The sequence below is a fragment of the Podarcis gaigeae genome, assembly GCF_964106915.1.
Source record: "Podarcis gaigeae genome assembly, chromosome: 11".
In the NCBI taxonomy this organism is placed as follows: domain Eukaryota; kingdom Metazoa; phylum Chordata; class Lepidosauria; order Squamata; family Lacertidae; genus Podarcis; species Podarcis gaigeae.
The window spans coordinates 22412498-22436499 of NC_139687.1; the positions used below are offsets into that span (position 1 = coordinate 22412498).

Consider the following 24002-nt stretch of genomic DNA (forward strand, 5'->3'; position numbering starts at 1 on the left):
CTGTGTCCTGCTAACTTCTTTCGGTATTGCTCATAGCATGCAAAGTTGACCCCAAATTTCACTTAGCAGCTTTGTATGCTTTGACTGAGGTTTGCAAGAACTTTTAATGCAAAAAAGAGGAGCAGTTTTCCTTAAAATATTATTTTTCTTTCCTTTCATTTTTTTATAGCTCTGATAATCATTAGGGCCATTACATCTTCAACTGGTGTATATATATATATATATATATATGCAGGTTTTGGTGTCCTCGGGTGTCTTCCCGTGTAAAAGTTGGGGTGTCTAGGCGACGTTTCGACGAGGTCTCACTCGTCATCTTCAGGCTGGTGCTTTCGGCTTCTTGTTACTGGAACAGAGCGGGATCTCAATGTTTGAGTTCCTATAAATACTGTAGAGGGGGTGTGGTGTCTAGCCTCCAATGTTCTGGGCAGAGAGGAAGTTCCCAGGCTAGTGTGCCTTTTCTTCTTTTGTTCCTTAATTACTTGAGAGATACCTTGAGTGATTTCTTGAGTGATATCCTGAGTACCACTTAGGTGGGTCATTAGGTGTGGATTAGTTGCTAAAGTCTTTGTGTCTTGACCTCTTGAACTTTGTGAAGAGTTTTCCTGAGAAGATGGCTGTATTGCACTTAGTTGTGCTTTGGCTTGGCTTCGTGTATAGGGGCGAGCTGTGGTTTTGTGGCTTGTGTCAGCCAGATCTGTGTAGGGATTGCAGGGGGGTGCAGCATCCGGAGGTGCCACCATTAGCCCTCTCCACAAAAACTGACACCAGATCCAGAGGCACACAGAACGCCAACACCAATCAACCACACCAGACCCAAACCCAGACCCTCTCCACAGATGAATTACTGACACCATCCAGTAGCCAATCCATGGTGGCACCTCCGGATGCTGCACCCCCCTGCAATCCCTACACAGATCTGGCTGACACAAGCCACAAAACCACAGCTCGCCCCTATACACGAAGCCAAGCCAAAGCACAACTAAGTGCAATACAGCCATCTTCTCAGGAAAACTCTTCACAAAGTTCAAGAGGTCAAGACACAAAGACTTTAGCAACTAATCCACACCTAATGACCCACCTAAGTGGTACTCAGGATATCACTCAAGAAATCACTCAAGGTATCTCTCAAGTAATTAAGGAACAAAAGAAGAAAAGGCACACTAGCCTGGGAACTTCCTCTCTGCCCAGAACATTGGAGGCTAGACACCACACCCCCTCTACAGTATTTATAGGAACTCAAACATTGAGATCCCGCTCTGTTCCAGTAACAAGAAGCCGAAAGCACCAGCCTGAAGATGACGAGTGAGACCTCGTCGAAACGTCGCCTAGACACCCCAACTTTTACACGGGAAGACACCCGAGGACACCAAAACCTGCATTCCTGTACCCGTGAAAATCTACGAAAGCATATATATATATATATATATATATATATATATGGGTGTCTACACGCGGGTGGCACTGTGATTTAAACCACAGAGCATAGGACTTGCCGATCAGAAGGTTGGCGGTTCGAATCCCTGCGAAGGGGTGAGCTCCCGTTGCTCGGTCCCTGCTCCTGCCAACCTAGCAGTTCGAAAGCACGTCAAAGTGCAAGTAGATAAATAGGTACCGCTCTGGTGGGAAGGTAAACAGCGTTTCCGTGCACTGCTCTGGTTCGCCAGAAGCGGCTTAGTCATGCTGGCCACATGACCCAGAAGCTGTACACCGGCTCCCTCGGCCAATAAAGCGAGATGAGTGCCGCAACCCCAGAGTCGGTCACGACTGGACCTAATGGTCAGGGGTCCCTTTACCTTTACCTTTACATACCATGCCAACATACTTTTCTTCCTTCATTATAACATCTCCCTGCATTTTGTGTGGCATCTTTCATTCTGAATGACACCTATCTTGAGGTTCCAGCTGCGGTTCAGGGAACCACAAGACTAGTGTCAAATGGACCTTTTCTGGGTGGCTCCCCAATTGTGGAATGCTCTCCCCAGAGCGAGGGACGCAGGTGGCGCTGTGGGTTAAAGCCTCAGCGCCTAGGACTTGCCGATCGAAAGGTCGGGGGTTCGAATCCCTGCGGCGGGGTGCGCTCCCGCTGCTCGGTCCCAGCGCCTGCCAACCTAGCAGTTCGAAAGCACCTCCGGGTGCAAGTAGATAAATAGGGACCGCTTACCAGCGGGAAGGTAAACGGCGTTTCCGTGTGCGGCTCTGGCTCGCCAGAGCAGCGATGTCACGCTGGCCACGTGACCCGGAAGTGTCTCCGGACAGCGCTGGCCCCTGGCCTCTTGAGTGAGATGGGTGCACAACCCCAGAGTCTGGCAAGACTGGCCCGTACGGGCAGGGGTACCTTTACCTTTACCTTTACCTCCCCAGAGCAGCTCACCTGGCACCATCATTACCTGTCTTAAGCGCCAGGCAAAAACATTCCTTTTTACTCGGGCCTATGGCTATTAAATAATCCATGACCTGTGACTATTTTATTATTAGGCTGTCTGCCAGTATGCTTTTTATTATGTGTTTATCATTGAAGTTCTGTAATGTGTTTTTATTGTTGCACACCACCCTGGGATCTTTGGATAAAGGGCAGTATATAAATTGAAATAATAAGAAATAACACTAATAATAAATGCAGGCCCTGCCAACCTCTCTATCCAGCGACCAGGCCTTGCCCTAGACAATGCCCCTCCCCAAGCTGCCACCCTCAATAGCCCTGTTTCATGTCCCTCCTTGTGATTCCATGTAGTTGGAATATCTCCTTGAACTCTGATGATGCCTCTTGCTTGTCTGGATGGAGAAAGGTGTCTGTGTATACTACTGGTTTTTGTAAGAAACACATCCATTGCTCTGCCCACAACGATCGACAGTGGAACAGCCTCCCTTGGAAGGTTGTGGACTCTCCTTCACTGGAAAAATTTTAAGCAGAGGTTGGATGGCCATCTGCCATGGATGCTTTAGTTGCGATTCCTGCATTGCAGGAGGTTGGACCAGTGACCCTTGGGGTCACTTCCAACTCCCCAATTCTGTGATTCTGTGATTTGCCTCCAACTCATCTCTCCAGTAGCATGCAGCCCCCTAGGGACCTTCAGGCTGAAAAAGGTTCCCCACCCTCGCTCACACTCATTAAGTGCCATCTGAAACAAAAGAAGCTCCATTGTGCACCTATACATGTTTTTACTGTGAAGATCTTACTTGTTGCACTAAAACTAGAGAGAGCAGCTCCCAGCTTGCTTCTCTGAACATCTAGTTTTTAATCTCTGTTACAAAGCCCTACAAGCAAATAGTATATATAGCATTGAAAAATGGTGTGGCCCCACCTAGTGGGTGAAATATTCTATTATGCATATTGCATAATTTCAAGAGGTAGAATTTGTGAAACTTCTTCTCAGAACTTTCATGAGACAGATATAGGAAGGGTTTTTCTTAGTTTCATAGAATCAGTAAAGTCTCGGTCTTCATGCAAATGCTCTTGAGATCAGTGTGGTAGGCAGAATCTGATGCAATCCAGCACATAAATTACCTGTACTTGAGTCTTGTTGATATCAACGGGACTTACCTAGGGATAACTGTGGGCAGGACTGCAGCATTGTAAAGTTATCAACACTGACGTTTTTAACTTTGACTGAATTGTGCCCCATATTTATAGAAGTCTTAATATACAACTTTTCAGCCGTGGGATCTCAATGCACTGTTTTAGTATTTATGTTCTGTTTAGATACAGCTTACCGTCCAACGGAGCAAAAAGCTTTAAATTCCAGAGGATACACTTTGAAGTAATGTTCATCTTAGAAAGTTACTTGTGCTTGTGCTCTCTTGAAATCATTTATGACTTAGGTTGGTACTGATCAACAGAATGTAAGCATAACTGCATTTTCCTGGTCATGCTTCTCTAGCTTTAAAAAGGACGACAATAAAAAATTGGAGTATTTGTTTAAATAGGAAAAGAACAAATATAGTGGGTTTTCCTCTAGCTGCAGATCTTCAGTCTTATAAAATTGCCTGTAATAGGGTTGTCACTTAGAGAAGCCTGCAGACAATCTATGTTCTCTTGCATAGCTTTGTACCATATTTAATTGACTTATTTTTAAAACTGATACAGAATGCCAGAAAACGAATCCAATTCTCTTTCAAGAAAACTTGGCAAACTTGGGCCTCTTGGCTATAAGCACCGGTATAGGTAAGGAAACTTTGTTAGTATGATGCCAAACCTTCATACTAAGCACTCTTTTTTACATGTTTATGTTTATGATCTTATTATTATTTTAGGTATCCTTTGTTGTGTATTTTTGCTCCTTACTTCTTTCTGGAGTAGCTGTTATATTATAGGCACAGCTTAAAAATGGGCTCCCTGAGCTCATCTACCTCCACCTCTTATTATAATAGATGCAGTGTGTGGTTCCATGAAAAATAGAATATGCTTTGATCGGTTGTGCAGAATCTGTTGGGGAATCTGTGTCCTGTAGATGTTCCTTGACTACAGCTCTCATCATCACTGACCATGGTCTGGGGTGGTATGCCCTGTTTGGCGTAGGGACGCTGGTGGCGCTGTGGGTTAAACCACAGAGCCTAGGACTTGCCGATTAGAAGGTCGGCGGTTCGATTCCCCACGATGGGGTGAGCTCCCATTGCTCAGTCCCTGTTCCTGCCAACCTGGCAGTTCAAAAGCACGTGAAAGTGGAAGTTGATAAATAGGTACTGCTCTGGCAGGAACATAAACGGCGTTTCCGTGTGCTGCTCTGGTTCGCCAGAAGCGGCTTAGTCATGCTGGCCACATGACCACGACTGGACCTAATGGTCAGGGGTCCCTTTACCTTTACCTAATATTTGTCTTGCAAGGCTGCAGTTTTTTAAATGTAGATTGTTTCATGATTATCTGGTTTATCATTTGCATACCTTTTGTCTTCCCAAGTCCCCCACATAACTTGTCTATGGCCAATCAAAATCAGTGGGTTTCCCCCCCAAAGCATTGGCTCTGCATTAGTGAATGGGTCAAATTGAAACTGCCTAGCAGCTTGCATGTACAGTAAAAAGGTAAAGGGACCCCTGACCATTAGGTCCAGTCGTGACCGACTCTGGGGTTGCGGCGCTCATCTCGCTTTATTGGCCGAGGGAGCCGGTGTTTGTCTGCAGACAGCTTCTGGGTTATGTGGCCAGCATGACTATGCCTCTTCTGGCGAACCAGAGCAGTTCGCGGAAACGCTGTTTACCTTCCTGCCGGAGCAGTACCTATTTATCTACTTGCACTTTGACGTGCTTTCGAACTGCTAGGTTGGCAGGAGCAGGGACCGAGCAATGGGAGCTCACCTCATCGCGGGGATTTGAACAGCCGACCTTCTGATTGGCAAGTCCTAGGCTCTGTGGTTTAACCCACAGTGCCACCCGCATCCCATACATACATGCATGCATGTACAGTAAGCCTTCATAAATAATGAAGTCCACCACTTGTAACCAAGGCTTTAAATGACCTGGGGATTAGCAGTTCATATTTTCTGGCTAACAAGCAAATTGGCATTTAAAAAAATAAGGTATATAAAGCTAAGTTTCTGATAAGCTCCCTGCTTACACAACTGAATGGACACATTGCAAACCCACTAAATGCACACATGTCAAAGCAAATGTTGGGATGCTTAGGGAGAAATTTTTAAAGTTTTCTTCTTTGGCTGCCTTCTGGCATTTTGTTGGTAAAACAGAACCTGTCCCTGCAGAGCCTATTCATACGAGTCCGTCAGTAATTACTGTTTCTTTACATACAGTATAATTGCTCTTCACTCATTAAACAAATCCACCTGGATGTTTTTCAATCATTCAACTGCAGATGTTTTGGCAACTGGGAATTATTGCTGGGAAAGTGCTGTATTTTGCACCATTAATGGTTGTTCAAGAACAAAGCTTGGCAAGTCCATGAATTTTGCTTTTGTTGAAGCTGAAATAATGTTATCAGATCTTATTGTGCGACAGGAAAAACAAGAGCACATTAGCTGCGAAATGGCTCCTTGTTTTAAAACATTTTCTTAATACCATTTGCAGAACTTTTTGCTTGATATTTAAATCTTGACATTTTAGACTAACCTGTTCCCAATTTTATTATACTAACACTGGAATTTTCCAGCATGAAAGAGTTTGGATTTGGTGGATCTTGGGCCTGTTTTGTGTCTTGCAACATTGTCCAGCCATTGCAGTAATGTTTTCTGTTTTAATATTATAATCATATTTTAATTGAGGAAGCAGTTGGGAATTTTCCCCACTCCAGTGCTCTATTATACATGATTTTATTGTGTTAGGATTTGTTGTTGTTGTTGTTTTTAGTTTTTAAAAAAAGAACAGTGAGCAGGCTCCCTGTTTTCCATTATTTGTGGATTCAGTGCTATTTTTATGGGGGTACTCAAGCGTACGTAGTACCGGCACATATCCCCCCCAATGTTAAATGTGGTGTTTGCTGTGCCAACTTCATGGTGAGTACCAGCACTATTTTTTCTTTTTAAAAAATGAGCACTGGATAAGATACCATGCTGCTGCTGGATTTGGCCTAGCTTGTGTATAGCAATAAAGGAGACATTTGGTATCGCTTAATTGTTTGAATCAGCTCCTAATATTGCTTGAGAAAACAGTCTGTGCCTCTTTGTGTCAGGCTTTATGGAATCCGATCCTCCCCCCCCCCCCACAGTAGGCTGCCAATAATAGATAGACAATAAGCTCTTACCAAGTCTTTTATTCAATATTCACAGAGAGAGGCTTAGAAATGCTGCCTCTAGGAGTATTGATGTTGCTCTGAGTGTGCTGGTCCCGGGGGGAGGTTACCATGGGGCGAGGTCCAGGACCTGAGTCGAGGGTCGGCAGACAGTCCTCCACGGGCGAAGCGGGGTCCAGAGCGAGGAGCCGGGCAAGGACAGGAACTCTGGAGGAACAGGACTGGGTGCTGGCCGAAATAGCTCTTCAATGACGTTGCTCCCGCAACCTGGGACCGGGCTGACTGGCCTTTATCTTCTCTGAGGCCAGGGGCGGCCCCGGCCCCCAGGAGACCCGCCTCTCTTGGCCTTAAGGCGAGCATTCCTCCTGGGAGAAACCAGTTCCCTCCCCTTCTCTGCCCTGAGCCTCTGCAGCTCAGGAGAGGCTGGAGGGTTACTGGACCCAGGGGGAGACTCACCTTCCCCTGACAGGGCTGGGAGAGGCGCACCTGTAGGCACTGTGTCCTCAACCACCTCCGGAGCCAGAGTGGATTCACCTGGTGCCTGCTCCTGAGGATCTGGCACAGGTGCAGGCGCTTCAGAATCAAGGCCATGCCCCAGTTCAGCCGGCCCTGGAGGCGGGGACTCCTGTGCAGGCTGGGATTCCTCCGGTTCAGCCTCTGAATCGGATTCCTAGGCCATCACACTGAGTAAGCGCCACCCCCTTCTCTTCTCAGTTGTCAACAGCACCAGGCCATTTGCCTCTTCGCTCTCTGCTCTCCTATTTTCACTGCTCACCGGGTTCTGGGAGAAGGGGGGTCAGGAACGCTTTCTAGTGATAATGTGTCAGCCAGCTGCTCTTGCTCTGCTTCTACCCCCCCTCTTCTCCCATTATCTCCCAGCTTTGCCCCTCTTCTGTCTCAGAGCCGTGACCTTCTGCAAACCGCTATTGTTAATCCATACTGTCTTCCTCTTCTCTGGAAGGTCGAGGAGTGGGGGTGGGGGGAGGCGGTTCCCACCATTCCTCCTCAGTCCAGCCCCTAACACTTTGTATGTGCATGTGGGCAGTACTGAAGGCCAAAATAGTTAGCCATCTCTGTTCTATAAGGTGAATAAGCAGTTCTGGTAGCAAATGGAAGATAGTGTGTTTTCCTGTTTACTGGAATTTTTGTTACATTTGATACTTACACTTTTCTCTCATGTTCTTTCTCTCTCTGAAGCAGCCATTTATCTGGATCAGTTTGGGCAAATGCTGAATGCACATTTTGGTACAGATAAATATTCTATTAAATTAGTTTTAAGGATTCGATGGCAGCATCCTAAATATATTTTTAAACATGTAGGCTGTGTTATAGGGCAGCCTTCCCCTTCCTGATACCCTCTGATACTTTAGAAGATGACAACTAACTGGGACTGATGGAAATTGTAGTCCAAAACATATGGAGGGCAACGGATTGGGAACAGTTTCTATAGGACCACACTAAATAGCACCTTCCTTTGCTATATTCTTTTCTTCTCAGCAGATGAAGCATTTTGTGGGGGTTCTAATATAATTTCCTTTGGGGAAAATAGCTTTGCTTCAAAACAAAACAATACTCAGCAGCACTGTGCAGCCAGTCCTATAAACATGAGGCTTGAATTAAGATCCCTGAGGTTTCTTAAAAGCCATCCATTGGTTTTCTTGGGCCAGCTGTCACTGTAAGCAGATTCATATAGGGTGATGAGCTTACAAAGAAGGAAGGAACACTTTTAAACTTTGGTATATATTTAAGGTAATAGTTAATTATACAGCTAATTTAGAAGTGGCACTTTTGGTCTCTGCAACTTGTCATTTCTGAGGGGAAAAGCTTAATCTGCTGCTCTTCTCATGTTTGCACATCTATTTACAAGAATAACTGCTTTGACCTATTTTGGTCAAGTTAAGAACATAGTATTCTAGAGACATGGTTGCACAAGAAAGATGTAATGGTGATTTAGTGCTGAGCAAGAGTGGTTCCACTGGTGTGGTGAGAATCTCTGCCAGTTCACAGGAAGCTGGTTCACACAAATGCACCAGATTAAGTAGTGGTTCACCCATGTGATCTTAGATTTTGGTAGCGGCCATGGTTTTAGAGGATTCACTTCCAGTGAGCAGATTTCAACAGCAGCTTTTGTTCTTGGGAGGGTGTCAGTCTTTTGTCAAGCTTTGGCCAAGCTCCAGTACCAGCCGCAGCTGGGGCTTCAGGATTGCCAAGGTTGGTAATCAAGTAGTGCATTGAGCAAGTGAGACAGGACTTATCAGTCCAATAAACACACAATAGAACATCAAGGGTGTTTTCATTCATAGGTATTACTGAAACCTGGTGGGATGAGACTCAAAAAGAATAGACCAAACAGGAAGGGAGGAGGAATAACATTATATATAAAGGATGTGTACACTTGTGTAGAGTTCCATGACTCGGAGCATGGAAGGTAGATTGAGAGTATGTGGATAACAAAATTAGGAAAGGGAAACAGTGACCTTACTGTGGGTGTCAGATTGAAGGCTTGGATGATGCCTTGCTAGAGCAGATTACCAAACATTCAAAAAGAAGAGATATGGTTGTAAGGGAAACTTCCAACTACCCTGGTATTTGTGCAGCTGGTTCATCCTGCCTAAGTGCAGAACCTTCCATTTTTCCCTATTGAAATTTGTGGGGATGATTAGGGAGGCAGGAGAGGGTGTATTATTTAATCATATCCTTCCTAACTTGCACTAGCAAGTTCCATATTCTAACAGAGTTCCAAACATCCCCCTTTTTAAATTACACAGTGATCAGCTTGTTGCTGACTCACCTGAGTCTTACTATTAAAGATTCCTTCCTGGTAAAATCCCTTCTAATGAATCTGATTAATGTTAATATAAAAGTAGTTTACTCACAGATTCATTCAGGTTCACAGACATATCCCTGAAGGCAGGCCTCAGATGTCTTCTAAAAGTCAGGTAGTTGTTTATTTCCTTGACGTCTGATGGGAGGACATTCCACAGGGCAGGCGCCACTACCGAGAAGGCCCTCTGCCTGGTTCCCTGTAGCTTCACTTCTCACAGTGAGGGAACCACCAGAAGGCCCCCGGAGCTGGACCCCAGTGTCTGGGCTGAACGATGGGGAGACGCTCCTTCAGATACATCTTTACCCTGCTTTGATATATAAAATATTTTAGTACACACTCTATTATATTGACCATAATTTACTTTTACTGACTTCAATTTTTAAAATGAAGTGTAGATAAGAAATCTAATTTTGACTATTACTGTTATTGATCCATGAAACCTAATCTGCCTGGTTTTCCTCTAAGGACTAGAATGCTGTTGGTGCAGGGGTGAAGGTACTGGAGACTGCCTGTGGCAGGCCCTGGTTTGAGTTGCACACCTTAACACCTTACAGGTGAGCAAGGCTCAGTAGCAGAGCACATGCCTTGCAACCTTTGGCATTTCCAGCTACTAGAAGGAGTAGTGAAAACTACCTCCTTTAAGCATCTGTTTTATGCACTTTCAGGACTTATTGCTGGGAGACGTTTTGTTACTTGTTGAGGGAAGCAAGAGTGCTTGCTAGAGATTCACTTAGTGCTTAGCTGGCTCAAACAAAGATGGAAGTTAAGGAAGTACAAAATACAGATTTGCTGTGCCACTTCAACACACACACATGCTGGAAAATGGAAGGGAATTCAGTTATACCTTAAAGTTAAACTGGAAAACTTGCAGGGCAGCGGAAGGGAGGGGGTGAAGGAAGTTGTTGTAGTGTGAGGACAATGGGCCACATTTTTCCTTTTAATTGTTTGAAGTACAGAAAACCTACTTGACTCATTTTGTTTCATTTTCTAGTGGGAGAACAGCTTTGCAGATGAACAAAGACATCTCTATCCAGCTTCCTCGACCTGACCAAACAGTTGAAAGAAGTCGTAGTAAAACTTATCCAAAAAGAGCATCAAAAACACAACAGATTGGTAAGCGTTGCTGAACACAGTTCCTATTACACTGAGATTTAAACAGAAGGGAATACTTTAGAGTCAGTTACAAAACTACAATTGATTGACTAGTTTCAGACTCCATCCAAATTTTCCTCTTATTTTTGGTGCTGTTTGCGGTAAACAGCACCTTCAGGGGCAAATAACAGACAGACTGGAGACAATTTTCAGCAGAAAGCTTTAGATTAGATTAGATTTGCTGTATTTCTATGCCGCTTTTTATTCAGTTCACTCTCAAAGCGGCTTACGAACGAGAAAAAGCAACAACATAACAAATCATATAAAATCATATAAAATAATTTGTTAAAATAATTAACAAATTATCAGTAGAACAATTGCAATCGATAAAACACTATTAATGAAACAGCAACTGAAAATAAGCTTAACATAAGAATTACAGCAACAACAGTATTATATATGATTATATATTATATGATTAACAAAACAATATTTTTTCCACGTCATTTTTATTAAATCTCCCAAAAAATTCCCTAAAAATTATCACCATATACAAAGTCCCCACCCCATAAATATTTCTTCTTGACTTACCACCCCTCCTTTCCTGATTTTTTATTTTATTTTACTTTTTTATTAGCTGTTTTACAATGCATATGTTTTCGTTATCTAAACTTCACTATCATTAATTGGGTGATAGTTTGATAGATGGTCTCCATACCTCCTTAAACATTTCATCTTTATGTCCTCATAGCTTGGCAGTTAATTTCACCATTTCAGTAGCCGTTCTTCCTTTTTTGCTAATCTTTCTTCTTTCCATTTCTGTGCATATAAAGTTCTAGCTGCTGTTGTCACATACCTAAATAAATTAGTTAGCTTTTCCAGGAATTTTTGTCCCCATTATTTGAAGCAAAAAGGTTTTGTTTTTTAGGAAAGATCAGGTTAAATATCCTTTTCAGATTAAAAAAAACAATATTAAAGACATTAACAAAATAGCATTAAATATTGAAGACATTAAAAAACAATTAAGCTGAGCACGATTAAGTTAATACACACACTCTACACCCCCATGACTCAAAACATTTCACTCTATTCAGTTCATTAAAATACACATAATGCTTGTTGTTAAGCCAGCACAGTCAGGTGCTGCACTGGTTGGGATCCTCAGATAGTGAGCCATTGTGGAGACAGCCGGGTTCTCAGGCCTACCTCCAGTAAGGTGGATGTTGACTCTGGGTAGCCTTTTCAGGCACTGTTGATGAGGAACTCACCCACGTCACTCTTGATAATCAGGACGTCCATTCCCGCTCGAGGAAGTCCAAGATGAGCTTGTTCCTCCAGAGCAGCATGACACGTTTGCACTATCTGAAGAGGCCAACCAGGAGGTCCAGCAGTGCCTCCACCACACTCAGGACCCACACGGTGTCCTGTCCACCAGATGCTGTTCCAGCTTCTTCAGCCATACCTCGGCCAACATGGTGGTAGAAGAAAAGTTGGCTGCTGAGGAGAGCGAGTAGGGCGACTCATTGTGTCCACCAGGCAGGAATGAGATGCTGTAATAAAGATGCTGAGGGAGCTCCTCAGCAGGATCTCAGCAGCTTGGAAGAGTTCACAGCTGGTCACTCAGAGTTGCATCTTGGTCTCTGTGTCTAGGCTGCTGACCATGAAAGAAATGAGTGGGGGGCATCAGCTGGTGGCGTGGATGAGATGTGGGGGTGGGCCGAGGAGCTGGAAAGTGTGGAAGCTTCCATCTCCATGTCATTGGGCTCACTCAACTGCTGCTTCCCTGGGCGTCTGCTGCTGTTTTTGCTGGTGGTTCATGTTGGGCTGCGGCAGGGAGGGAGCCATGCTTGAATCCAAGGCTGAGGCTTCACCTTCTCCTTCCTGCTCCATGTGTCCCTTGACCTCCCCAGACAGGTCCCTGATCTGAATCTGGCCCCTGCAGCCCCTTTTTCTCTAAATCAGAAGCAGCTAGGTTAAGCACATTCTTTAAACATGTGACCAACATTCATATGGAGTTTGGCTCTTAAGTTAACTGAAGCAAGAGATTCCAGCTTCCCAGTTGATGGGAGGAGAATTCAGCTGGTACTGAGTGCTTTTGAAAACCCCATTGAAAATAAAGCATCTAGTTTAAATGCTAATAACTTCCACACATGTTTATTTAAATAGTTATATAAAGAGTAGAGAAATACCACAGTGAATTTTAAAAATTATGGGCGGGGAAACCTGGATATGAAATCTTGACAAGTTCTGCTCATGGGATTTCTCAAAAAACACCTTATTAAAGCAAGGAGTTCACAAGAGCTGGGCAGCTGCATGGTCCAGGAATATTCCACATTATTTATGGTCTCTTTGATGTCTAGCAGAAGTTAGTGCTTCCAGCAGTAACATTATTCCACCCTCCAGGTTTGGATGTAACCTAGGGAGAGACTGTAGTTCTGCTTCTCTGAAATTAGAAGCAATTTGCGGTGTGTATTTGTATCAGGAAGACACTCCTTTCCTTACAGATTATCACACATTTTCTGGTTTAAACAAGAGATCAGCTTCCTCTGGAAACAGCTTGTTATTTTGGGATAATATAGGGCAGCGTAACATTGACGTTATTGAGCTACCAGCTATGCTGTTTCTTGCTTCGCTTCTGCTTACAGTTCAAGCAGCATTACACTTCCTGTCTTTTTCCGTGGGTATTTTCGCAAGCACAACTTTAACCAAGTGAAGAGAATAAATATAATATTTCACTGATAATTTGAATTATTAAAGAAAGCTACCTGCTTTTGATCCACTCTGCAGATCATGTGTGTCAGGGACAAGGTAAAGTTTCAATATATTCAATGAGAAATGCTACAAGTCATATTATTAAAGAAGCAATGTAACTGCTTTCTAATGGACTATACACACATTTGTAATGTTTTCCTTTAGCAGTGGTAGACTGACCAGGTATAAAAGAAGTCAAGGCTTCTGCACCTTTAATACCTGTATAAAAGAGACCTTTTCAAAAGGTGTAGTTTGTCCTCTAAGGGATTCCTTATTTTTTAATTGTTGAAAGTAAATAGTGCCCTCTTAAATATTTTCCTGCTACTTATTACTGGTAATATACAAATTATTAAAGTCCAACAATTAAAGAATGTACATGGGATTATATAATAATGGCTAAACTACCCTGTTACTTTAGATTTAGAGAATATAATCACAGTTCTAGAGAAATTCAATTTTTCTTTTTGTTTTGTTAAATGGACCAAATTTATCAATTATTCTAGTTTTATGGATTACCTCCAAGTGCTAAATATGGATGTTCAATGTTCTGATGAGGAAATTACTGGAATATTGTGTTTGTAAAGGCATACCATTGCAGCACTCATGAAAAAGCCTGATATGGTTGACTGACCTGACGGTCGCATACCAAAACGATGGTGCAAAAAAGCAACCAGATAAAATCCACATGTGTGAACATACACCTCACAAATGGAGGTGGACGTGTTACACTCCAGTCAAGGAAGATGTGAACAAATTAATTTCCCAACAGAACTTTTCCTTCCGTTTAACAGAGGCGTAAAAGAGGACTCAACTCTCCCATAAGTCCAAGCTTCCCTCTCTTCCCCCAGAATTCTGCTTGGTTTTGTACATAACAAGAACAAGAACCCAATATATTAAGGTTCACAACTGTTTGGTTGCCTGTGAATCAAGCCTCTTATTTCTAAGGCTCCTGGCTGAGTTGTATGCAGCCTTCTCTAGATGGGGGGTCATGCTCCCTAAGAAGAGCAGGTTCGTAGTTTGAGAACCCTCCTGGAGCCACTGCTGTCACATGAGGCATGGTGGCCTTGGTGTCCAACACTGCCTTCTGCCAGCTTCAGCAGGTAAACCAACTGTGGCCCTGTTTGGACAGGGATAACTTGGCTGCAGAACTCCATGCTCTGGTAACCTCAGAACTGGATTATTGCAATCTTCTTTACTGCTGCTATTGCCACGGTTAGATTGCTACGGGTTGTTTTTCATTGTACTGCTATAATGATAATTGGCATAGAAATTTCAATATATGCATCTGGATAGGGAATCATGTATTCAGATACACACTGCATGTGCAGTCTACCTCTCCTGTTCAACAGCTGGGGCTCTGTGCATGAAACACTTTCAAAAATGTTACTAATCTGTTGCTACGCCATTTGGGGGAGAAGCAGGGGTCTGGCTTCAGGCTATGCCGCAACCAGCCCCCTGCCAGCTAGCTGATTGGTGGGGCTTTAATTATTTTTAAGGGCTTCACGTGCACAGTGTTGGATTATGTGATTTGCATAAAAAATTGTATGAGGATATGTTAAACTAGTTATAAGATTACATCTTTTAGATTTTCAGATATTGTCGTGTAATGCCCCTGATATCCTTTATATTTGTGTGTTTAGCATATACTTATTTTATTAGGCCATATGACAGTAGGCTTTTATAACAGAGTGTTTTATCTGGTGTATAATGAAATGCTCAAACATGCATCTAACAACTCAATCCAGTAAGCTTATTTGAAGATTTGGAGATCCTAAATATAGGTTACATGTTTTATAGTGGGGTATACAAAACTAGCATGATTTCCAATATGCTTTGCATTAATGTTGGGAAGGTTTATGTTAGTGTCAATAAATTGTCGTTCTTTGACCACAGTGGTTAATGTTTACAGGCAACCAAAGCTTACTCATTGCTCAGTAATGTTTCTACTATGACCAAGAATTGGAACTTCAGCACTACTTCATAATTCCACCAAGATGGAACAGTCTAGCACTATAAAAATAAAATGAAGAAGGAATTAAAAACTAGAGTATAAAAACTCTGATCCATGCATTTGTTAGTTTGTGTTTAGCGTTATGCCTGACAAAATAATCACCATTCGGCACTTCCGTTTTCTGGCACCGGGCTTTTTAATTATAAAAATAATGCACTGTCTGTCCGACTGGAAAAGCTTTGCTTTTGTATAAAACAGACATTCAGTTTATTATGATTGCTGCTTAGATTGAGTGGACCTCTTTCTGATCCAATATATGACAGATTCTGAAAATTGTATTTTTACAGAGCTATTTGCAAACTGATGATAGTGCATTCATTTTGTTAAAAACTCCCATGAGAACATTGTCATTGGTATTTTCAATATAGTATTGGCAAACTGTTGAACTCTGGTAAAGGCACAGTATGCCTCCAGCACATTTTCTTCAGCCACACTCCAAGTGTGGTAAAATGGGCCTTATGGACGGAATCTAATTGGTGTTTCTTTCACTGCTGCTTCAACAAAGGTAAAACAAAATTTAAAAAATCCTTCCAGAAGCACCATAGAGACCAACTAAGTTTGTTATTGGTATGAGCTTTCGTGTGCATGCACACTTCTTCAGATAGTCACTAAAAGTAAAGTTAGAAATTTTCATAATATCTACTTTCCCCTCATAGTTCTCAGTCTGCTTTCCTACCGCAGACACAATCGTCTCAAAAACTAAAGGTGTACTCCAACAAAAGTCTAGGTGCATAGTGTGCTGCAAAGTCCAAGAGAACCACTAAAATCATTTAGTAAAAATACATTTTTTTCTATCTTTCAGGATCACATTGTACAAATCACACTTTAACTGGAGAAAATGAAGGAACTACAAAAATTATTGCACCCTCACCAATAAAAAGGTAGTGATATTATAATTATTATTACTTTATTTTGCCATAAAGTGAATCAGCAAGTCTGAAGCAAGGTATTTGAAATGCCGATAAGTTTGTAAAGGCAGAAAGAACCAGAGTTTGGTTCTAGGCTATTAGCCTTCTTGGATTTGGAAAATCTATGTCCCAGACCCACATTAGCGAAGGACTTATTCAATGCTCATAAGCAAATAATTAGTCTAGAGTCTGCTTCTGTAAACTGCATGTTTGCATTTTGATGCAAGAATGAATGAGAGTTTATTTTTAAAAGCTTGCATTTTAATGGTGCGTTATAATTAAGTAGCCATGCCTCACTTTATAAACACAACCGCGGAATTTCACATAAAACAACAAAGAGTCTTGTGACACTTTAAAGACTAACACATTTTATCATGGTATAAGCTTTTGTGGCATATATAGACATGGATCGAAAGCAAGGGGTTAAATAGCAGCTGAACACCAAAATGCATTAGAACTTGTGCATGCAAATGACTCTTTACAGCAGTAGTATTTGGTGATATCACCAATTGCTGCTGTTGCGAAGGGTCATTTTCCTTATATGGAAGCTCTAATTCAGGCACAGGAAACCTGCAGACATGATTAGGTCCAACAGAGGCCCTAATTTGGCCTGTGAGGCCAAGCCACACCCTGACGTTATCCATCTGTCAGGTTACAAAACAGCAGCTGCTGTGAGGAATGATGGGAAGCCAGAGGTCATTCTGTCTGGGCCTTCTTACTTCTGGACGGGAAGCTTAGACTCTGCTCCCCACCTCTGTGCATACAATAGTAATTGTAGTAAATTGAAATAACCAACAATTTATTGCTACTGAATGATACCTTAAAAATCTGCTACCTGAGACAGCTTTCTCCATCTGCCTAATGGTAGGGCCAGATGATTCCCTAGGTCACCAGACCAAGTACTGAATCAACTAATGGGGCCTCTAAGGCTGCCTAGGTGGTGCCTCAGGGATTCAGACTGCAGCTCCTTCAGTAGTCCTGCCTTGGTGGGTGAAAAAAGCAAAAAAAGTATTGGAGCTTTGCTGTTGAGACTCTGACTTCAGAAGCCCTTGTCTATCATTTTCAGCTAATTTGGTTAAGAGAGTCTAACCTGGTTCCAGGTCTGATAATCACTCTCACAGAACACATTAGAAATGCTTCCCAAGTTAAACTTGTAAGCCCAATGATCAAAGCTTAACCTCTTGTTCATTGCCGAAAAGAGAACCAATTATCTATCTGTATACACTATAAATTAAGGAGCAGAGATCACACATGAAATTCACATCCCAAGCCTCCTCTGAAAAATCCGAACCAGTTCATCCCCTTCTTAAGTGTTCGGCAGGAGATAATCCTCGCATCTAGAGAGCTGCTGCTGCAATTTAGCATTACTGCTGTGAAATGTGTGTCTGCTACAAATGACAAATAGCTTAGAAATCTAATGCAAACAATTCAACATCCTGGATTAGTTCACTCTGCTTTAAAGCCATATTGGGCATGTGCACATACACACACGCAGATATACAGTTTCCTTAGACATAACAGCATTATGCATATCAATGTTCAGGAAAAGAATCTTCATAAAAACAGACAGGCTTCTTACCAAATTCAGTTTAGTAGCAGCAGGACACAATGGGAATTATAATTTGCCTTTCTTTTATTTTAAACTGTATGAACAAGGTGGACAACGTGTAGCAAACAACATAGCTCGCAGCAGCCAAAATATCTAGGCAGGCTGAAAAATCCTGATTAAAAATGAAGGTGTTTACCAGCCCCCATGTGGACCTCTCAGTCTCTGAGCAAGGGAGATCGCCACACAAAAGACTCTGTGAAACTTCTCAGTTTGGGGGCAGGATTATACAGAGGAAGTTGGTCCTTTAGGTAATCAAATTTGAAACCTATATATAAAGAAATTTTCCAGTAGCACCTTAGAGACCAACTAAGTTTGTTCTGGGTATAAGCTTTCGTGTGCATGCCCACTTTTTAGCAAAACCTGTAGAAAGAAATTTTAGAAAGTTTTAACACACCTTTGTATTCCTTCATTTCTATGATTTGATCCTCTTAAGGGATTTATTTTTCTATACTTTATTAGTTTCAAAAAATTAAGAAATGAAAGCAGCCCAGAAACCCAAAGAAGCAAAACCAGTGCACCATGGGAGGAAAACTGCCCACAGAGGTAAGCAGTACAGTAGTATGATGCCTCGGAAAAAGGATATGATCAATCTATCTTTGCTAAGCAAAGTATATACATTTTAAAAATCTGTTAGTGTACTGCTTTTGACATCCGAACACATTCAGGCTGTGCTGACAATAGGACAAAAACAAGAGTGTTGGGTAGGCAGGAGAAGCTTCTGCCAATGGTAGAGGTGCCCTGTCCTTCCATCCAAAATGTGTGTGGATGTGAAACCAATTCCCAGTCCTAGGCATTGCCTGCTAAGTACTGATAAATGAGAGGTTGGAGTGTGCTTGCCCACATTCAACTTAATCTCCACCTTAAGGGCAGCTGCCAGCAGCTCTTCTTCCTTTTCCTTTGACACTGCTATCCCTGTAGATGGAGAGTTGAGACCAAAAAGCACCAGGGATTGTCACGAGAAGGGGGGGGGGAGGAGAAAGAAGGGGGCGGGGTTGGCATAGGAAAATGGATTCCCATGTGTCTATGTGGAGTTCCCGGGGATAGGTGTATGTTTGTTGGTGGGTAAGGATAAAGAAGAGTTTGGATTTGATATCCCACTTTATCACTACCCTAAGGAGTCTCAAAGCGGCTAACAATTTCCTTTCCCTTCCTCCCCCACAACAAACACTTTGTGAGGTGAGTGGGGCTGAGAGACTTCAGAGAAGTGTGACTAGCCCAAGATCACCCAGCAGCTGCATGTGGAGGAGCGGGGAAGTGAACCCGGTTCACCAGATTACGAGTCCACTGCTCTTAACCACTATACCACACTGGTGTAGTGTTTCCTTATCTCTGTTCCATTCCCTCCACCACCTCTGGGTAGCTGTATGGAGAGGGCAGAGAAGGAGGCTTCTTTGCTAATGCTTTGTGGGTGCAGGTGTGGGTGCAAAAATGCTTTAGGTGTACCCATGTGCGCTTCCATATTACATAAGGGTTGAACACAAATATGTGTAGGAACATGCTGTTCACAGTGGGTGATGGTGACGGTGCAGACCCATCCCTTTGCTCCTTCCCACCATGTTTAGCTCTTTTTAAGATAGGAGTGCCTTGGATATTTTCCTGGCGAAAATATGTGACACGATTCATTTCATATACGGGGTACATATTGATGTAAACAAGTATTTATGTCTGTAGAAAGATCTACAGATTGTATTACGCCAAGACATTTCAGTTGCTCAAAATATAAAGCCCAGTAAATGTACGTTTTTGCATTATTGACTGAGAGAGGCAAAACTTCAGCACACATACCTGAAGCCATTAGGCTGACACCAGAAAAAAATAACTCTGGGTGATCCAAGTGTTATGTCATGTCCCCACTTGCATATTTTTCATGTAAATGAACTGTGAATACTTGGTGATTCATTAATATCATTAGGAATTATGGGGCATTAGGAATTTCTTAATTAATATTAATGAACACTATTTGTGGAGAAGATGATATATGTAAATAATAATAATAATAATTTATTATTTGTACCCCGCTCATCTGGCTGGGTTTCCCCAGCTACTCTGGGCGGCTTCCATAGAAACCAAAAATACACTAAAATATCACAGATTAAAAACTTCCCTGAACAGGGCTGCCTTAAGATGTCTTCCGAATGTCAGGTAGTTATTTATCACTTTGACATCTGATGGGAGGGCGTTCCACAGCGCGGGCGCCACTACCGAGAAAGCCCTCTGCCTGGTTCCCTGTAGCTTTGCTTCTCGCAATGAGGGAACCGCCAGAAGGCCCTCGGCACTGGACCTCAGTGTCCGGGCAGAACGATGGGGGTGGAGACGCTCCTTCAGGTATACTGGGCCGAGGCCGTTTAGGGCTTTAAAGGTCAACACCAGCACTTTGAATTGTGCTCGGAAACGTACTGGGAGCCAATGTAGGTCTTTCAAGACCGGTGTTATGTGGTCTCAGTGGCCGCCCCCAGTCACCAGTCTAGCTGCCGCATTCTGGATTAGTTGTAGTTTCCGAGTCACCTTCAAAGGTAGCCCCACGTAGAGCGCATTGCAGTAGTCTAAGCGGGCGATAACTAGAGCATGCACCACTCTGGCGAGACAGTCCGCGGGCAGGTAGGGTCTCAGCCTGCGTACCAGGTGGAGTTGGTAGACAGCTGCCCTGGATACAGAATTGACCTGCGCCTCCATGGACAGCTGTGAGTCCAAAATGACTCCCAGGCTGCACACCTGGTCCTTCAGGGTTGTAATTCTGTTCCTGATAGGGTTCCTTACATCTTTTGACTTCATTGGGCAGTGCAGGTCTTATTTCCACTAATATTATAAGGAAATGGTGTAGTTGAGGACTTTTTTATGTGTGCAAAAAATCCTCCTATGAATGAATGATGTCCCTCCCCCACCCCCGGGTTCTGCTTTATGACTACTTCAATCAATTGCATCAGTGGAAATACGTTTACTGTCTTGCAAACATTCATTTCTATACCATTGTTCTTTACTTGCAGAGTTCAGAATAATATATTTAATTTATTCCGAAAAGGCCATAATATATTTAATCTTAGCTTGGCCAAATCATACCTATGTACCTGTTAAAATGACATATGCATCAACGTAGAAAATGCCAATATTTGCCATCACTAACAAAGTAATAATGTAAATAAATTAGTGTCTGTCCTTGCAATACTTGCTGTGAAAATCAAGGGGGTTCGTCTGTTGACTTTCACTCTTCTTTGACCCTAGTGGGCTTTATAATTCTCCCAGTGACCGCAACAGATCTCCAAAATTCCCTAATTCACGAAGAAGACATCCTTCAGGAGGGAGTGAAAATGAGCCTGGAGTGCCACTTAGACGAAGGTGAGAGTTTGGGTCTTCAAAAAATTTTTCCATTGCACCCTCTCTTCGTAGCAGGAGGTGCTGATGTTCAGGGTTCTTGCCAACCAGCAGGGCATTCTACTCCATTTATCTTTTCCAATGAGCAGTGAACATTCCACAGCTACTGAGCATGCTCAATAGCCATTGAGCTATTTTTGGTTTCCCCATCCCAGTATTTTGTTGTTGTACTTCCGTAAAGCTCGGGCTTCTCCCAAGCCTGTTGATACAGCTCCTTGTGCATCAGCAAAGGGATAGTGGAACTGGGACAACATAACATTTATCTTAGCAGGACTGATGCAACAGTGTGAATTTGTCTATTATTCCGTAGCAAAATGTTCCCATTGTTTTCTGTTGTAATTTAATAAGACAAGTTTAATTGTTTTCTGAACGTTGTTCTGCCTGCCTCCTTTCTAGATCACGGTCCCGTTGCAATACCAGCAGTGGTAGTGAATCAGAAAATTCAAACAGAGAACATCGGAAGAAGAGACATAGGTGAATAAGAAATTGTGCCATTATTCAAAACAAATTGTATAACTTAGTGGTTTTCAACCATTTTGTTTCCACAGCTCCCTTGACCAACTACATTCTTTCTGCAGCACCCCTGTGGGGCTCATAGCCCATTTATGTCACCCCTTGCCTACAGAGGCAGCAGCTCCTCATCCCCTTTCAAACACCCTCCCTTGGGGAGTGTTCCCTCAGTCTCTCCTTCCTTCTCCTTGGGAGTTCTCTAGCCAACCACTGCTGCTGTCCCTGGTCTCTGGGCTGTCCCCCCCTACCCAAAGAGAGATGCCTCCTCCCACTGCCCCACAGGAGCCTGGGAAGCACCCCCTGGCCAGCCCCAGAGGCACCATTCGCCTGTGGAGCTGGTAGCCAGGGCTGCTGCAACAAACCTTTGGGAGGCAGAGATATGAGAGGGCATCAGAGGAGGGAGAGAAGGAAAGAGGGGCAGAGGCCAGTGTTGCCTGTGGTCCCCCTGACCACCATTCAAGGCACTCTATAGTGCCATTGCACACTGGTTGAAAACCACTGGTCTAACTTAGGGCACACTTTGTTTAAATATGAATCTATATGGATCGTTTTTGCCTTGCTAATCAATTTGTAGAAGCAGGTTTTCCCCCCTTGTCAGTGTTAGTGAAAACTGGATTTCTTACTCCTGCCCTTTCAGTACTTTAATATTTCACAAATAAACATGGAATATTGGGGTGTCACAGTTTCTAGGTCCTAAACCCCTCAGGGCATTGGACAGCACCGGCTTCACATCCTTTCCTGTCTTCCTGGTAGACCAGAGGCGGCTTGCTCAGCATAGGGTAACAGTGGCTAACCCAGCCTACCATTCTCATGTGTCCTCTCTCAAGAGACAGTCTTGGCCTTTATTCCCTTTCCATGGTGGCTTCCTTTAGGTTCATAAGCCATCAGGAGGAGTCTGAAAGCTCTCAGCCTCTCATCAGCACCACCCAGGCCTGTGCAGAGCTTGTCTGACACCAGGGTCAAGAGTCTTGTTAGAATACAGTTCTTGGCATGTGTCATGAACTGGCTGGATGCAGAGGACTGGTGGGAGACACCAGCTGGGGAACCCCCAAGGGGATTGGTGGTGGGATGGCAATAAGTGATCGGAAGGAGAAGAGAGGGCAGACTGGGAGGAGAAGGTGTCAGAAGCTGGAGAGGCAACAGGGCTTAATGAGCAGGAAGAGGCGGGGGCAGAGAGCAGTTCAGACTCCGAGGCTGAAGGGGAGTCCTGAGACGAGGGTAGCCAAGAGACAGAGTGGAGGAAGGCTGCTGAAGAAGCCAGGGAGTTTCCCCCCTCCTGCTGCGACCCCTGCTCCTCCCCCATGGACTCCTAGAACACAAAGAGGAATGAAGAGGGAGGAGCAACGAAAGACAAGATGAAGGAGCCTAAGACTGCTGGAGAAGGAACCAGGGGAGGAGCCTTAGAGAGCAGTGGGAAGGTGGGACCTTCAGTCCTCGCAACTGATCTACTGGGAAGAGTTGCTGTGATCATTAGACCTGCCCCATTTTAGTTTCTTTGAATAAATAGTTAACTTCGTGGACATTGGGTGCTCTATTGTTTTATTGCTGACCTATGCCTGACTCCAGCTCCTGACAGCATGGCAGCATAAGCCTGGCAGGCCCCTGATGAGGCCCTCCAGCCAGCTGAGCCCTCTGAGGCCTAGGGCAAGTGTACCCAGCTACACCCCACTCCGTGCACGGGCGTGACACTACCTGTACCCAGATCCAGCCCATCCATTACGGGATGAGCTGCTTATGAGCAAGGTGCCAGTCTAGCAACCTTGTCATCCCACGAGGCAAGAGCATAGGGCTTTTCACAAAAGCTGCTTCATGAAAAATGTGCTTTTAGTTGTACAGAAAATTGCGACAGGCAATATTTAATGAGCCCCACTAGTAGCAGTCCATGCAACGACTTCCATTAGCACAAGGCTTCCCCAGTCTCTTTTGTGCCTCCCTTACCCCCCCCCCCAAATTTCATCTGGGGGTCAGCAGAAGCCTCAGAACAGGAAGAGAGAAGGGATTGTTAGTCTGGCAAGCTGAAATGCTTGCATTAACTTTAACTTCGGTGATAATGGCAAGTTAAACAGCATGAATATGATTGTGTGTACACATGTATGCATATATGACAGAGGAATCAAATAAATGTCTTGTCTGTTACCTTATTTCTGGGGCACTGGGAACTACCAGTCAGAGTAGAGAATAGCATACTAGATAAATAGTCTGACCAACTCTAAGGCAGATTTTTTTTATACGTTGTTATGCATATAATATCT

The 24002-nt window shown here is 43.5% G+C and overlaps 1 protein-coding gene and 1 long non-coding RNA gene across 5 annotated transcripts in view; one reads left to right on the forward strand and one right to left on the reverse strand.

The window, feature by feature from the left end:
* The window catches only part of EPB41L4A (erythrocyte membrane protein band 4.1 like 4A), a 97834-nt gene that overhangs the window by 62898 nt on the left and 10934 nt on the right, over positions 1–24002 (forward strand). For all 4 annotated transcript variants that reach the window (XR_014556080.1, XR_014556081.1, XM_083702330.1 and 1 more), the window contains exons 12-17: positions 4085–4162; positions 10492–10613; positions 16157–16235; positions 18331–18414; positions 21091–21204; positions 21637–21714. Coding sequence is in view for 2 of the 4 variants with exons in the window: in XM_083702330.1 (XP_083558456.1) it covers positions 4085–4162; positions 10492–10613; positions 16157–16235; positions 18331–18414; positions 21091–21204; positions 21637–21714 (555 nt within the window). In the remaining 2 variants the exon portion in view is untranslated. The remainder of the gene's footprint in view (positions 1–4084; positions 4163–10491; positions 10614–16156; positions 16236–18330; positions 18415–21090; positions 21205–21636; positions 21715–24002) is intronic.
* Positions 1809–4078, reverse strand: LOC310827028. Its single transcript, XR_014556148.1, has 3 exons — positions 2462–4078; positions 2354–2429; positions 1809–1974 (listed from the first exon to the last, which is right to left on the reverse strand). It is a non-coding gene; the product is annotated as an uncharacterized lncRNA (long non-coding RNA).